The 16,864-nt window shown below is 52.2% G+C and overlaps 1 protein-coding gene across 1 annotated transcript; it reads left to right on the top strand.

Annotated features, from left to right (window-relative positions):
* Window positions 1-3,691: 3,691 nt before the first annotated feature.
* On the top strand, window positions 3,692-16,577 carry LOC111752838 (uncharacterized). Its single transcript, XM_023558182.2, has 8 exons — window positions 3,692-5,622; window positions 8,418-8,627; window positions 8,963-9,153; window positions 13,976-14,014; window positions 14,205-14,279; window positions 16,054-16,090; window positions 16,215-16,244; window positions 16,371-16,577. The coding sequence occupies exons 1-7, from the start codon at window positions 5,342-5,344 to the stop codon at window positions 16,237-16,239; spliced, it is 858 nt and encodes a 285-aa protein (XP_023413950.2). The 5' UTR covers window positions 3,692-5,341; the 3' UTR covers window positions 16,240-16,244; window positions 16,371-16,577.
* The last annotated feature ends 287 nt before the right edge of the window (window positions 16,578-16,864 follow it).

Below are 16,864 nucleotides of genomic sequence, written 5' to 3' on the forward strand. Positions count from 1 at the left end.
ATAAGAAGTGAGGGAAACCAAAGACTCAAGGAAACAATTAGTCCAAAGGCCTAATGGACCACACGAACCACAGCTTTCTCCAGCCTGAGACTAGAAGAACTAGATGGTGCCCAGCTACCACTACCGACCGCTTTGACTGGGATCACAATAGAGGGTCCTGGACAGACAAAGTGGGAGAAAAGTGTAGAACAAAATTCAAATTGATTAAAAAAAAAGACCAGACTTACTAGTCTGATAGAGACTGGTAGAACCCCCTGAAACTATGGCCCTTAGACACCCTGTGAACTTGGAACTGAGCCCACTCCAGGGGAACACCTTTCAGCTGAACAGTGGGCAGGCCTGTAGAGCAAACGATAGCACCTGTGAGGAGTGAGCTCCTCACAACATTCAAATACATGAGACTAAAAGGGTAGCATTTTCTCAGAAACAAAGTTCAGAGGGCAGGAAGGGGCAGAAAAACTAGGCAAATGGAAAAGGGGAACCCAGGGTGGAAGTGGGGAGAGCACTGACACATTGGGGGAATTGCGACCAATGTTACAGAAGAAATCTGTGTACAAATTGTTGAATGGGAGACTAATTTGCTCTGTAAACTTTCACCTAAACTACAATAAAATGCTTTTTTTTTTTTTTTTAAATGCTGTTGGCCAAACAAACACAGCTATGGGCAGACTGGGCTTGTTGGCACCAGCATGCGGCCCCTGCCCGCTGTATGCTCTGTGTGTCTTTATCATGAGGCTGGACTCTTAAAGGGCAAGGACTATGTTTTGTTCTGTCTAGCGTAAGAACACCTGGAACATATTAGGGTCTCGATGAATCCTTACATAGCAAGGCACGGGTCCTGGAGGCCCGGGCTAGTCCAGCCACTCCCTGGCCACCCTGGGATGCTTGGTGTCTCTCCTGCTTCTGCTCTTGCTTCTACACCCAGTCCACATATGCAGGACTTTGAAAAGACTCAGCTTTTTAGTTGAGATCAAGCTCAACACTATTAACCCAGTGAACACAATGGTTAAAAACAAAATCTCTGGTCACACTTAACAGTTGCCATCAAGTTGATTCCAATTCATGGCGACCCCGTGTGTGTCAGAGTAGAGGTGTGCTCCGTAGGATTTTCAGTGGCTGATTTTTTGGAAGTAGATTGCCAGGCTTTTCTTTCGAGGCACCTCTGGGTGGACTCAAACCTCCAGTCTTTTGGTGAGCAGCCGAGTACATTAGCCATTGTACCGTCAGGGCTGGTCACACTTAGTAAATAAACTAATGGCTACCATTCATGGAATGTTTATTATGCATCAGGTAATTCATAGCCCTTGTGACAGACACTCAGATTAGACCCTTAGAGGTCCTACACACACAAATGATTGCGGATACCTCCTCCATATGTTATTAAAAACAAAACATTAAACTATAAAAGTAAGTGTAAGAAAGTCCAATGGAGGAGGGTCTGGGTTTTCTCAATAATTATGTTAATAATAGAGAATATTAGTCATCAGGTCCAACATATATATAAAAGAATTGCCCCTAATTTGCTAGACTCTAAGCTCTCCCTCAGTTTTCCTCCTAATAGCCCCGAGTTATGTCTGAGATAGGTAGGATATTCACATTTCACAGATTCTCTCTGATAAATTTGTAACTGGTCTAAGACCACACAGGCAGGAGGTGGAGGCACCAAGAATTTAACCCAGGCTGCCTATCCCTGGGTGGGGCACATGGTTAACGCACTCGGCTGCTAAACAAAAAGCTGAAGGTTCGAGTCCACCCAGAGCTACCTTGGAAGAAAGCCCTGGTGATCTGCCTCTGAAAAATCAGCCACTGAAAACCATATGGAGTACAGTTCTACTGTGATACATATGGGGTCTCCACGAGTTGAAGTCAACTCGATAGCAGCTGGTTGTGGTGTCTGTCCAGAGCTCTTTATAGCATACCACACAGCCTCGTTTCTTTCTTCAGGAGAAGGCTGATGTTTGTATGAAGGGTGGGGTATGATCTGGGCTGGTGAGGCCACATCTGGGGCATGGCTGTCCCTGCCACGCTTACACTCCCCAGCATGTGCTCTGGGGAATGGTCTGGAAACAGGACACAGAACAGTCAAGGACACTGACCATGAAAACAGTAATAATAATAATAAATAATCAAAGCAGCCCACATTTATTCAACACTTACTGTGTGCCAGACACTGGACAACTCCTTTAGAACTCACAACAGCCCTACGTGATGCATCCCTGTATTATAGACGAGGAAATTGGGGCTGGATGGGACTTGCCTGAGTTTGCCCTGCTGGTGGCAAAGCCAGGGTCCAGTCCAGGCCTGCCCAGCTCCAGGCCAGTTTCACTCTGTGAGTCCAGAGGAAAGGGCTAGGCCCATCAAGTGGACATAAGAGGAAGGCAGAGCTTGGCTCCATGCAAAGGAGTCCTTAGTTTCCACAGCCATGATGATGTAAGAATCCAGTGAGCTCCCCATCATGGCAAGTGGTCGAGCTGAGGGAAAAGCATCACCTGATGGGATCCTCTAGGCAAGATGGACTCTGAGAACCAGGATCGTTTAGGCTCCAGTTGCAAAAACCCTCCTGCTTGCTAGGAGAGACCTCCCTCTCTGGCTTAGCCCTGCTGGGCCAAGGAAGAAGAATCCAGCATCCAGGCATGGATTGCTGCTTACTGTGTCTTCCTTCTGGACCAACACACCATGATGGCAGGACCATGTATGTCTGGTCACTCAGCCTCCAGCCGTGTGACACCCATTTCCATTTGCTATTTGTTGTTAGGTTTAACATAGCAAATGAAGCCTGACTGAAGAGGGAAGCTGCAGGGCCATTTCCCTGAAGCTGATGCTAAGTCCCCAGGTCGCCGACAGTGACCCTCAAGTGCCCTGCACATTTCACCTCCCAACTCCCTCCCTCCCCCATGAGTTCCACTCCAAAGGTTTTCAAGTCTGTTTGCATGGAGGTGTTTGCGTTACTTAACACCACTGTAAAATAGGCCAAGCTGGCCTCTGGGCCCCTGAGTGGGGGCCCTCCCTATGTCTCCGGTTTTTTTTGCAGGCTGTGGATTGGAACTTGCCAGATGGTTGTTGGAAGAGAGTTAGAGGCAGAGCGCAAGCAGCGGGGAGGGAGGGCTGGCAGTGAGGGGACATCAGGCTGAAGCACAAACCAAGGTCACCAGGCGCCTCCCCCCTTCCCGGGCTGGAGGGGCAGCTGGATAGAGCCGGGTGGGAGAGCACTCCAGCTCCATCTGGTTCACGCCACGATGTCCCAGGCCACTCTGCCTCCCCCTGGGCCCAGTGAGGGAGAGAGAGATCAGGTGCTTGCCTGAGCCGGGGAGAGGCTATGGAAATACCTGTCTCCAGGCCATAAGAGGAGGAGTGACCATCAGTGTGATTCATTGCTGTCCCAGGAGAGCTCCAGGGGGCAGAGTCAGCCAGATCCAGCCGGCTGTTGATTTTGTGGAGCCAGCCCAGTCCCGTACCTGGTTGCATGACAGCGGGGCACCTGCCAAGGCTGTGATGGCTGAGCAGGTGACACTGACAACAGGTGTCCTGAAGGGCTTGGGTGCTAGGGACTGGCGGGGTGCACCCCTGCACTGTCCAGAGAGTGGGTTCCTGCCTCAGAGTCAGGCACGGAGGCAGTCTGGTGGAGCAGAAGGGGGTCCAGGACATTCTCTTCTATTTAGCTGTGTGAACTGAGGCAGACACGCCATCCTCATCAGCTCTCTTCTCAGTAAAACAAAGTCCTTCCTAGCTGTTGATTTCTAGCTTACGAGCTCTTACGCAGAAAGAACCACGGCTGTGATGTTCTGAGTCCTATGGTAAGCTGGGTCTCTTGCTAGCTGTGTAGCCCTGGGAAAGCTACTTATGCCTCAGCTCCCTCAATTGTCAAATGGGTTCATCACTATCTATACTGTTACTTCATAGGGTGAAAGTGAAGACGGACAGGTACAACGGATATAAAAACACTTTGAAAATTCCTCACAAATGCATTATGTAATTATTATCTATTATTTTTATTATCATCCATTTCCCCATCTCCTCTTTCTTTGACTGCAGGGTTCCCCTTTTGTCTGTTAGATCTGGGTTCAATTCCTGACTTGTCCACATACCACCTGTGCGACCTTGGTGGAGCCAGCCACCTGCATGTTCCTCCTCTGTAAAATGGATATCACAGAACCTGCCTCACTGCGTTTTTGGGAGGAGCGAGGCTGGTCAAGGAGGCAAGGGCTTTTTGAAACTCTTGGGGGCCATGAAATGGACGGAATTGTTAGCGAGTGAGACAGCTGTTCACCAGACTCAGTGAAGACAGAAACCAAGTCATGATCGGAATCCTCGTGGAGACCGGGGTAGATCTGACAATCTGTGAAATAAATAAACAGAATGATTTCAAAGCCACACCTGAGCTATAAGTCATGGCAGTGGAATCCAGAAGGCTGTGGAGGAAAGGAACAAGCAGTGTGGGGTGGGCTTGCCCTGGGAGGTCTTCCTGGAGGTGGTGAGCTTCAAGTTACTTTTCACATAAGGAGGAATGTGGTTACCAGAAGGAAAGGGTTGCAGCTGGAGAGAAACCACCTCTGTTCTAGCTCAAGCACAGACGTAAGTTCTGAGAGAAGTCAAGAATGCATTCCTCTCTGGGGAATTCGCTTAGGGGGGTGAGGGTCAAATGGGTTTGCCCTCTTCACCAACCATAGAAAGAGGACAGGACGTCCCCATCCCCTGCCTGCTCAGGGAACAGAAAGGAGCCGGTGACCTTGCAGCTTGGAGTACATTGCCCTTTGGCAGCTCCCAGGACCTGCGTGCCCCACTGCTCAGGCCATCTTGAAACTAACACTTAAGGAATGGACTCTCCAGGGCCACCTCCTCCCAACCCTGCTTTATAAGACCCCAGTGACCCTGGCATCTGCAACCATAGCGCTCCTAGGGGTTCAGGTCCTCCGGGCAGCACAGATTAGGCCTATAAGCCAGTGCTTTTCCTGCCAAGCGGCCCTACGCACCACGCAGCTGAGGACCAACTTCAGCAGAGAATCAGGGCCTTCTAGGGGCTTCTGGCCTTTGCTCATAGCAGCCCATTTCCAACTGCGATTCAACACCGGGAAGAACTGATTTGGAGGCCTGGAGTTAAAGGCCGTGGGCTCTGACAGGCGGCCCTCTCAAAGCACCAGCTGGTGGAGCCGGAGAGTCCGGTGTTGGGGAGCCTGGTGGTGAAGGTCTGCCTTGGAGCACCAGGGAGGCAAATCTCAGCTGGATTCCTCACCCTCTGCCCCCCAACCCTGCCAACCAACAATGACCACCCTAGACTGCTGCCCTGAGACTTAAGAGTCAGGGGACAAGTGGAGGCATGCTTGGGAGAGGGGGAGACTGAGGCATGGTGACCGAGGGACCAGCAGTTGCTGGCCCTGCTTGGGTTACCTCTTCACACCTCCCAAAGACTTCCTTCATCTCTGGATCTTGGGGGAATGAAGACCATGGCTGGGTGTCTGTCTCTGCCCTCAAATCTGGAACATTCAGGCAAAGGGCTACGGGCTGGGATCTTCACCTGCCCTGTCGCCTTTCCTGGTACCTCACTGTGGACACCACAATCCCCGGAAAGACCAGAAGAACAAGAATTGGGACAAGATGCCATCAGGGAAAAGCCGTTCAGCTTGGGTTTGTACTGGGAAGGAAAGGAAGGTTGGGGATGCAGGTGGGTGGCAGGCCAGAGAGATCACCTGGGGACCAGGGAGGGGGGGTGCTCTCAGGGGAGCCTGCTTTAGAGATCACCTTGGTTGGGGACTGAGCCAAGCAGAAAGGGTTTCACTGAGTGTCCTTGATCCCGTGAGGCCAGCTCAGAGTGAGTGACCCTGAAGCCACTGGCATTTATTAGGACCTCATTTGCCAAGGGAGTCCCTGGGTGGTGCAAATGGCTAAAGCGCTCACTGCTAACCAAAAGGCTGGAGGTTCAAGTCCACCCAGAGGTGCCTTGGAAGAAAGGCCTGGCGATCTACTTCCAAAAAATCAGTCGTTGAAAACTCTAGGGAGCACAGTTCTACTCTGACACACATGGGGTTGCCATGAGTTGGAATCTACTCAACAGCAACTAGTTCTTTTGCCAAGTGCTTTACCTACAGAATCTCTATTTCTGCAACAGCTCTGTAAGGTAGATGCTAGCATCTCATTTTATAGATGGGAGGAGGCCCAGAGGGTTATCTTCCCAAGGGCCACACAGTCCATTTGTACAGAGTCAGAACCCAAAGGGACTTTGCCCTGCTGTGTCTTGCCTGCAAAGGCATGTGGGCGGAGAGGCTCGCCTGGCTACTTCCTGGGAAGCTGGACTGGAGTGTCGTAGGGGCCAGGGCCCTTCTGGAGGAGAGACAGGCGTCTCTGAGAGAAGGGCCCCCTTTCCCAGTGTTGGCCAGGACCTATTACTTTTAGTCAGCCTGGGGAGGTCGAGGAAGAAGTCTGAGGAAGGACTTGGGTGTGAGTGAGGTGAGAGGGTTGGGACCTCTACCATCAGCTCCTGGGCCTCTTCTGAAAGAGGTAAAGGAAAGTTTCTCTGGAAATTGCCCCAGGGCTCGGGGAGGAGAGGAACTGGAATGAGGGGCAACAGGAAAATGCCCAAGAAGGACTCTGGGCAAGCTGTTGGCAGGATGTATATGTGTTTGTGTGTGTTGGGTAGGGGGGAGGGTGCTGATCACCCACTGTCTCTCTGTTGGGGGCAAACTCAGTCTTGTTACCCTATTGTAGGGCGGGTGATATCATGGAAAGAGGACTAAGTTAGGCACATCTGGGTCTGCCTCGGTCATTGATGAAATTATCCTACCTCTCGGGAACTCATTCACTCACTTAACAAAACTGAGGGTCCACTACATGCCAACCCTGGTTCTAGGCTTTGGGATCTAGGAGTGAACAAAGCGGACAAAAATCCTTGCCCTCCTGGAGCTTAAATTCTAGTTGGGAGAGAGACAAGAAACAAGATAAGTAAAACACAACTTATTAGATAATAGCAAGTGCTAAGGAGAAAAAATAAAGCTGAAGGTTTGAAATGTTGCAGGGGGTGGTATGAAAATTTTAGACAAGGAGGTCAAGATGGGGTCTTCTGAGTAGGTACATGAGGAAATACTTGAGGGCAGTGTGAATTTAGCCGGGAAGCTGTCTGGGGAAAGTGTGTCCAGGAAGAGGGAGCAGCCAATGCAAAGGTCCTGAGGCAGGAGCAAACCTAGAAGGTTAGAGAACCAGCAAGGAGACTAGTGCGGCTGGAGAAGGGACAGGGAAGCAGGAGATGTGGTCAGAGAGGTCACGGGAGCCAGATTAAGAAGGTCCTTAGAGAATATAGAAAGAATCTTGGTTTATGTTCTGAGCCCTTGAAGGGTTTTTACGGGGGGAGGGGGGAATTGTTTGTAAGGTGAAGGGGTTGGGAGGGATGACCTTGGAGGCCCTTTCTGGTTAGTCAGTCTGGGACTCAGTGTCTCTGTTTGGGATGGAGCTGCCTTCTTTCCCAGAGTTAGGCCCCAATGTGGGGAGCAGAGTTTGTGTATATGTATGTCTATTCCGGCTGAGATTTCCACTTTTCTGGACCACTGATGACATATTTGGACCAGGTAACCTTTAAAGTCCCGTCCAGCCCTGAGACTTACATGCCTCTGGGGGAATTTTCCACTCAGCAGCACTGGGCCAGCCACATGTGCAGGTCTCCACCTGGAAACACTGTGACAGGCCTGACCCCGGGCAGGAGCAAGAAGCCTGGGGTCAGAGCTGCCTGCCCAGTCCTCCACCACCGCTGACCTCCCACATCACAGGCAATGTCCCTGTAGGCTTTCTGCCTATTTTCAGAACATTTTCCTGCTCCCAGGAACCTCCCCATGGCGTCATTAGTCCTTCCTTCTGGGCAGGAGGTGTCGCTGAGGAGGGACAGAGAGGTAAGTTGTCAGGGTGGCCCCGAGCAAGGGTCAGAGGCTGGGCCAGAACTGGCCCCTCATTGTCAGTGTCTGTGTTCGGGGTGGCCATGCTGGACAACACACAACGAACCCGAGGGAAACCCTGTGTCACAGTAAGCCCCAGAGACGCTCAATAGCCAGGGCTTGCTCCTGGCCATGTCAGAGGCCTTAGGGGCAGAGACCCTACTGAGCCAGGGAGGGCAGGGCCAGTGTGGTGGGCTCCTGGCTCCTGCTGGGGACAGCCTTTCCACCCCTGCCCTGGGCCCAGAGAAGTGCTACCTTCCAGCTATTCCCCTCTGGCACCAGAGAGCAGCCCACTGAGGCCTCATTAGGCTTCTGGTGTCTCCAGCTGGGCTGCTGAGGTGTGCCAGGGGGGCGGATCTGACATCATAGTCTGTGATAAGTCCCTGGGGGCTGATCGAGGGGCCAAGAGGAAAGACAGGCTATCACTGGAGTGGCCCCCACACTAGCTCCCTTTCTTGCTCCCCGCCTGCCCCCGTTCTCTGCCCGGTTACCTGAATGACCCAGGAGGCTGCAGCTGGCCCCTCAGGCCCAGGAGGGTGCCATTGAAAGCATCACACCCCACTGGGGGCAACTTCCGAGGACCTGCTGCTCTTCTGTCCGGTCTCAGAGGCATCTAACTACAGAACTGGAGCCTTGGGGCAGGATATCTCAGGACAGAGGCCCGACTGGGATCCACCAAAAACCATCCTGCTCATCAGGGGCTGGAGGACGAAGGTACAGCTGAGTAAAGGCTCAGGTGACCCACCAATGCCCTGAGCGTCTCCCTCAGCCACTGCCACCCCGGGGGCTGGGTGGACAGTGAGTGCCCTGATCCTGCTGGCTCTGGCCCTATCCAGTGCCCTCCTGGCTCCTGGCAAGCTTTGCAGGCACCCTAGGCTGCCTGGAGGGTTTTGGCTGTGGCATACAGCCGCTGGGCTGGGGGGTGGGGGGCAAGGTTTGCTTTTCTGTGGCTTACCGCTTCCTTCTTCCTCAGGAGCCAGGTGGAGGTCAGAGAATCTCCCCCTGGTTCTCACTCTCACGTGGATCCCTTGCCCCAACTTGCCCTGCAGGTGGGCAGGAGGTGAGGGTGCCCTTGCCAGCCCCTCCTCCCTGCCTTTGTGTCTTCCTGTCTGCGCGCTCACTGAGGTGTCGAGGGAAGGGGTGCTACTCATACCATCCAGGCCCCGGCACCAAGCACTTCACGACTCTCTTCCACCCGTGGACACAGCCAGCAGCTCTACCATGGACAGGTGGTACTCAGGTGAGCCCCCTGGACCCTGCCCCTCCTAACCTTCTCAGGCTCTGAGATGGTCTCCATTCCATCAGTTTCCAATGCACCCACCAGGCCCCCAGGAATGGGGAGAGGCAGGGTTTCCAAACAAGGACATCGCAGAGGAGTCCTGGGCAGGCTGTGATGCGGGCGCTTGGTGTCTCTGAGCCTGAAGAGCTGGAAATACAACTAGCCCACAGCCTCCTCTTCTATCTGTGTGTCTGTCCCTCTATCCGTCTGCATGAACTCTGAAGGCAGACTGCTGGATTCAAATCTTGGCTCCCCCACTTCCTATTTGCCTGACCTCAGACAAGCTACTTAAGTTCCCTGTGCCTCAGTTTCTTTATCTATAAAATGGGGATGATAATAGCTCTTTACCTCATAGAGTTATTGTGGGGTTAAACGAATTCATTTTTATAAAGTGCTTAAAGTAGTGCCTTGCACAAAGAGTTCAAAAATTAACTGTCAATGTGCTTTTCCTAGTTCTTTTTTTCTCATCTATTGAGCTAGCTAGCTATCTTCCAGCTTTCCACCTATTGTTGTACCCATCATTATTCCAGAAGGGATCCACAGTGGCTTACAAAGATAGCCAATACACACTAAGATAACACGATGGTGTAAAACACAAGCGGAGGTGGGGTGGGGAGGAGTTCTGTCTTGTGAGGAGAATGACAGGAGCTTTAGAAGAGTCTTGAGAACCTGGGCTTTCTAGTCCTGGCTTTGCCTCTAACTGTGTGTTTCAGGCAAGTGCCCTTCCCCCCCTGACCTAAATTTTTCTGGTCTTCCCAGCAAGGACCACAACAATGTCCTGCTTACCTCCAGGAGTTGTTGCAAGAAGCAAATGATCAGCTGTTTCTTTATTTGCCTATAAAATGAAGCTAAAAGGGATTGAGTGAAACGGTGCACGCAAAGACTCAGCAAAGAGGCTGGCACGTGATGAGCCCTTCCTACGCTTAGCGCCTGTAATACCTTTCTGAGTCTATATCGCTTGGCTCTGAAAACAGAAGAAAGCTGAACGGGTGTCACGGCTCCTGGTCTGTAGGGCCATGACATTTTCTCTTTCATCTCACTCCCATGCCGTTGGCTTTCTTGGCCCCAACAGCTATGCTCAACAAAAGGCTAATGCCTGTTTTTTCTCCAGTCGACACACACGTAACAATAACCATAATGACTTTAGTATTTCTCAAGTGCTTTCTATGAACCAGGTCTGTGTCATGCTCTTTACATGTGTTATCCTATTTACTCCTCATAACAACATGCGTTATCCTATTTACTCTTCATAACAATCAAAATAGGTTTGATTCCCATTTTACAGAAGAGGAAACTGAGGCACAGAGAGCTTAAGTAACTTGACTGAGGCCATATGATTAGCAAGTGGAAGAGCCAGGATGTGAATTCGAGAGCCAATCCCCTGTCACTGCTGGAGGAGGACTTCTCTTTGGAAGGACCAAACTGCCCTTGGTGGACACTGATCACTGACCTTGGCCTTTTTGGCTAATGTTGGGCATTAGCCTTTTCTGAGAGCCAATTCAATTGATTAGGGCTTATTGACAGCTATGCAGCACCCACAGAGTGTCAGATACCAGAGTCCCTGGGTGAAGGAGGCCACAGTGGAGTGGGGAAGCTGCTAAGGAGACATGGGAGAGCACCTGACTCACCCTTCACTGTGTGACCTTGGGCAAAGCCCTCAACCTCTCTGTGCCTCAGACACCTCATCTGTAAAATGGGGGAATCACACAAAGCTCAATGTTTAGGAAACAGTTATGAAAGTGCTTTGTAAACCATAACAGCAAGGTATTCTTCCAATGATATTGGTCCCTTCCTTCAGGAGCTTACAATGCCCACTGGGAACCTGGCATGGATGGAGCAAGTGCTTAATGGCTGTAGAAGTAAAGTGCTGGGGGCGGCAGGGAAGGAGTGATTCATTAGGGGTGATTGAAGCCTTTCTGACTGAGGTATGAGCTTCAAGACCCAGCCTTGATGGGTAAATAAGATAAGATAAAAAAGGGTGTTCCACAGTGAGCAAAGGACGGAGGTGTGAACGTGTGTGGTATGCCAGGGTAGCCCATGAGCGATGTCTTGGGGGTAGGGGGCAAGGCGACTTGGGGCTACATCAAGGAAGCCTTGAGTCATCTTCAGCCAAGGAACATCAGTTGCAAAGCAGCATCCACAGTGGATGGTGTGGTGGGCAGCTGTTGGGACTGGGGGTGCCAGACATTGTCCCTAAAAGCTCCCAGATGGAGTATATGTTTTGAAAATATTTTTGAAACTTCCACTTTCCTATTCCCACCGCCACAACATGGCTCCTCCGGCTGATGGGAGAATCCTACTGCTGGACTGTCCCTTGCCATTCTCTTTGGAAATTTCCTTTGGGAGGGTTTGGAAACTCAGCCAGCGCCTTCCTGACCCTCCTCACGCCACAGCAGGAGCCCTCTGTCCACATCAGGGCTTTTTTTTGTGACCAGGGTAAATATTACCTGGCACTGTTAATGTTTAATGCCCCCACCTTGTACCCAGCCACCCCCCTGCCAGACACTGTCCCCGAAGCAGAGGCAGCAGGAGGAGGTTTAGGAGAGACGAGGCAGCTGGGGAGATGGCAGGGTTGTCAACGGACAATGGTGAGCGCGAGTCTACATGCGCGTGTGCATGTGTGCTTGAGTGCATGTGTGTGTGCACGTGTGTGTGAAGCAACGGGTTACTTCTGCTGGACCCTACTGTTCCCAGGTTCTCTTCCCTCTCATGGCATCCTGCCTTCTAGACAACCCAGCTCCCCGGTGCCAGCCTCCTCTCTAGAAAATGTGCGTTTTAAAGAGGACTTTGCCTTAAACCCAAAGAAATGTTGCTTGAATGGTAGAGCTTTAGTCACTAGGCAGAAGCTGGAGGGGGGTGGGGGGTCAACGTCCATCCTTGACTTCGTGGCAGGTTCCAGCTCTGGCTCCATGGACGGTGACTCTGCTGAGTCTAAGTCTGAGCTCAGAGTAGGAAGTGGATGGGGGCTAGGCAGGGGAAGAGCTGGCCCCTCTGGGCAGCCTTCCTGACTGGCTTTGGGGAAAGATCCCCCCAGTTCAGGACACACTTCCAGAAGGCACCCCATGAAGGGTGTGACTGAGGCCTGGAGGCCAACAAAGGCATCTGTTGACTGAGTTTTGAGTCAGATCTAGAAAAGCTGAGGGTCTTAGGGGGAGGGGAGGCTCATCAAATGATTCAAAATGAGGAAGTCAGGGAGGGGGCAGTTTCCTGGTATGGTCAGGGGACCCCTAGCTTGGGCCTAGCCACGACTCTGTTATAACTTCCTCTGTGACCTTGGACAAGATCCGAACCAAATCCAGGGAGGCAGCCCTGAAGTGCTTTGCATGGAAGGAGGGCCCTGAGCCCCCCCGGCCACCCCTTGGCCCCTGGCCTTTCTGAGTAACCACTGCCTCAGGCCCCCAAGACCAGCACTGACCCCTCCTCATCTGTCCTTTCCTGGCCTAGGGATCCGGCAGCAGGGGACAGCCGGGTTCACCAGGCCCCAAGACCTCCCACTGTAGGGCAGGGGTGGAGGCAGGGGGCATAGTTCAGCACAGCCTGGGAGGTGCCAGCTTGCACATTACTTGGGCCTCAGGGACTCCTGCCCTGGTGTGGAGAAGGGGCTTGAATAGGGCGGGAAAGAGGGACAACCCTCTGCCATGGGAGAAAAGCTCTGGCCAGGCTGCCCTCCAGCTGCCGAAGGACAAGGGTACTCAGCTGACAGGGCTGGAGGGCAGAACTGTGACATTTGCTGGCTGCTGAGCGGCTCCTGGGCAGGATGGGAAAAACCACAGGAGGCAGCGGGCAGGGCCAGATGACTTTGCCTTGAAAGGTCCCCTTCCTTCCTTCCTGTCATCTGAGAGGCAGCATATCAAAGGGGGTAAGCACTTAGGTTCTTAGCCACCCATTGCCTGAGTTCAAATCCCAGCTCTACCCCTTACTAGCTGTGTAACTGTGGGTGCGTTACTTAACCTCTCTGTGCCCTTGTTTTCTCATGGGTTATATTCGAATAATAATAATGCCTCACAGGGTTGTTTTGATGAGCTACTATTTTGTAAAACCCTTAACGTGGCACATAGTCAACATTATATTAACGCTTGTTAAATAAATTTGCTTCCTCCTGAGGATGGTAATGGAGCTCTGGTGGCACAGTGGTTAAGCGTTCAGCTGTTAACCAAAAGGTCAGCAGTTCGAATCCATCAGCCGCTCCTTGGAAACCCTATGGGTTTCCTACAGGGTTGTTATGAGTCAGAATCAACTCAACAGCAGTAGGTTTTTTTTTTTTTTTTTTTTTTGAGGATGGCAACAAAGGAACATGGAAAGTACCTAGAGATGTGGGTTCAAGTTCTGCTTCCAATTTCCTCTGGCACTTTGGACAAGTCTCCAAACTGGCCCTCAGTTTCCTCCTTCTGTTCAATCTGACTTTAAGATTCTATTTTATTCATTCATTCATTTCACAAATATTTGCTAAGCACCTTCCAGTTGATTAGTTATGCGGAGAGGCTGCTAGTAAGTCTAATGGGAGGCGCCTTTCGTGGTCCTGTCTTACTTTTGCATGAAGCAAGGAGCTCGAAAGAAGCAGTCCTCTTTCAGAGTTGCTCCAGGCCCCCGCAGACAGCATAGATCTCCTCTTGGAAAAGTTGGCTGTGTCTGAAGCAGCCTGGGCAGACGCCACAACAGCCGTGGTGTTAGCAGACCCCAAGCCTCCCCTCGCCCACTTGGAGCTTCAGGGTCCGCTGGGAAGGGAAGTACGGGAATTCTGGCCGTTTGCTTCCCCCTCACCCCTCTCTGGCTCCCTCCTCAGGTGGCGGCTCCAAGGGGGATGCGGACCCATTCTATTACGGTAAGCCTGGGGACCCCCTGCTCCCCACCGTTCCTGAGCCCTGCACGCCCCACTCCCAGCCTTGCCCAGTTCTGGGTCCCTATTACATCTCCCATATGTATCTCTCAGTTACCGGGTGGGCTGAGGGAGGGGGCTGCAGGAGGGTCCAGGGAGATGACCCATCCACCTCTCTTGCCCTGTCCTTCCCGAGACTATGAGTCTGTCCGCAACGGTGGCCTGATCTTCGCTGCCCTAGCCTTCATCGTGGGGCTCATCATCCTCCTCAGTAAGTGGGCAGCCCCGATGGCGAGGGGGGTGCTGGACAAGGGACACATATCTTCTCAAAGCCACTGAACACACTGGCTTTCCAGACCCCGGGAGAGGAGTGTCCCCCCAGACCTCCCTCCAGAATGTGGGAAAGGAGAGAGGCTTCTTGGGACACCCCCACTGAGTTCTTGGGCCACACAGAGTGAGGGTCCCTCTTGCCCTAGGGGACCAGAGAGGAGCTGCCGAGATGGGAAGCTCCAGTGTAAACAGAGAGCAGGCAAGGGGGAGGGCCATCCGATCCAGGGGTTGTCTTAGACTTTAGCTACATCTTCGCCCATTTGATCCTCTCAGCTTCAGTGAGAGATGGCTACTATTTTGACCATTTTACAGATGGAAAAACTGAGGCCCACCCTGAGACTGCAGCCAAAAGAAAAACCAAACTGGTTGCCCTCAAGCCAGCTCTGACTCATAATGACCCAAAGTGTGTCAGAGTAGAACTGCACTTCACAGGGTTTTCAATGGCTGATTTTTAGAAGTAGATTGCCAGGCCTTTCTTCTGAGGTGCCTCTGGATGGATTTGAACCTTCAATCTTTTGATTAGCAGCCGAGTGCATTAACTGCTTCCACCTCCCAGGGACGAGAGGTGCAGCGACTTGCCAGTAATTGCTCTATAGCCAATAAGAAGTGGAGCTGGCTTCACCCGAACCCAGGTCTGTCTGAACCCTGACTGATGGAAAGCAAGTGCGGCTGCGAGTCAGAGGCCTTGGGCCCTGCTGCTAATTTACTGTGGATCCTGGACTCCCTGGGCCTCAACTTACACATCTGTTGAATAGGATTAGGACTAGCATCTAAAGTTGTGGTAGCCAAGGATGTATTTTTAGAAGGATTGGTGTAGACATGGAGTGTTCTGGAGGAGAGAAGTGTCCTTATATATATCCCCCAACCCCAGCAGACACACAACAGGTGCTTAATATTGCGTGTTGACGTGTTTTGGGTACATCCAGAAAAAAAATACACAGCAACACAAGCCAGTGAAAAGAAAACACGTTATGTAGCAAACATGGAGCCCCTGGCTGGTGCAAATGGTTTATGTTCTTGGCTGCTAACTGACAGGTTGGAGGTTCGAGTCCACCCAGAGGCCCCTCAGAAGAAAGGCCTGGTGATCTACTTCTGAAAAATCAGCCACTGAAAGCCCTGTGGGGCACATTTCCATTCGGACACACGTGGGGTCGCCATGAGTCGGAATCAACTTGACTACGACCCACTGCTTTGTCCTGAAATTCTAACACATCAACGTTGTTATCTAAATGCTTCGGTCTGTGTATCCGGCTGGTCTCCCTGGTTGGGCCACAAGCTCCTTGCAGGCAGTGCTGTGTTGTGGCTGAGCACATCAGTGTGGGAGTAGATGGGCTGAGCAGAGATCGCAGCTCTGTACCTACTGCCACCCTTCCCAAGATCCTCTCCAAGTGCTCACCGAGCAACTGCTACGCTCCAGGCACTGTGCTGGGGCCTCACGGTGGCCCAGGCTCGGCCGCTGCTCTCAGCGTGCTCAACACCCACGAGAAAGAGGAACTCAGGAAATGTTTGTTGACCAGCTAACTGACTTAGGCTCTTAAATGCTTATGTGAAGAGAGACACAGTTAAACTTGGCCTCCAAGCCAGACACTGTGGCAGTGCTGTCAGAAGGGAGGGAGGGAGGCAGGATGAGACGACCTGAGTCCTCCCGGGCAGAGAGGGCCTCCTAGGAAGCAAGGCTGGATGAAAACTCACCAACCCCCTTTTTTCTCCTCAAGGCAAAAGGCTCCGCTGTGGGGGCCAAAAGAAGCATCGGTGAGTGCCTGCCTAGAGAGCCTGAGGTGGGCGGGGGCAGGGCCAGGAGTTTCATCAGGGACCCCTAGACTTACCGTCTCCCCCGCTAACCTCTAACCTGTCTTTTTCCTTCCCCCGCCCCCAGGCAAGTCAATGAAGACGAGCTGTAACCCAGGTAAATCTGGGAGTGTGGAGAAGGGGGCTGTGGAGGAACGAAGGGGCTTGGTTGGGACGGGCCCTTGAAGGATTTCAGGGTCACCCATCCACCAGCGAGGCCATCTGTTGCCATTATGTGTTTCAGCTGTGCCCACCCCTGGCACGACGGCAGGCCGGGAAGCCAAGGACATTCCTGGTCTGGAGGAAGTCCCTCTTGACCCCGCCAGAGCCAGGCCCTGGGACTGACGGAGGTACCATGCTCCATGTGACCTCTGGGTGGGCACCGCCTCCTCCTGCCCAGCCACCCTCATGCTAATAATAAAGCGGCCTCAGAGAGGGCACCTTCTCTTGCTGCCTGCCTCCTCCCTCTCTTCCTTCTAGAATTGCCACGGCCCACTTCTCCATGTTGGTGTACAAATACAGCCTGTCACTCTTGTTTTTCAATGAATTGCTCGGGCACCCATTTTCCTGTTAAAGCAAGAAGTCCAGTATTGACACCTGTGGGCCTCTCCTCACCCCCCCGAATTGACAAGAGCCCTGGGGACAGAGGACTTGGTCTGGCTTCCAAATGACAGGCAGAGAGAAAGCTGGAGAGTCTGAAGGGTCCACAGGTTCCAAGCTGTTGGTGCTGCTGTGGCC

This window comes from Loxodonta africana, chromosome 15 (genome assembly GCF_030014295.1).
Source record: "Loxodonta africana isolate mLoxAfr1 chromosome 15, mLoxAfr1.hap2, whole genome shotgun sequence".
Taxonomy (NCBI): Eukaryota; Metazoa; Chordata; class Mammalia; order Proboscidea; family Elephantidae; genus Loxodonta; species Loxodonta africana.

Coding starts and splice junctions, on each gene's coding strand:
- LOC111752838 (XM_023558182.2), top strand. CDS start 5,342: ATGGTGACCGAGGGACCAGCAGTTGCTGGCCCTGCTTGGGTTACCTCT. Junction 8,628..8,962: donor TCAGGGGCTGGAGGACGAAG/GTACAGCTGAGT, acceptor CTTGCCCTGCAG/GTGGGCAGGAGGTGAGGGTG. Junction 9,154..13,975: donor CATGGACAGGTGGTACTCAG/GTGAGCCCCCTG, acceptor CTCCCTCCTCAG/GTGGCGGCTCCAAGGGGGAT.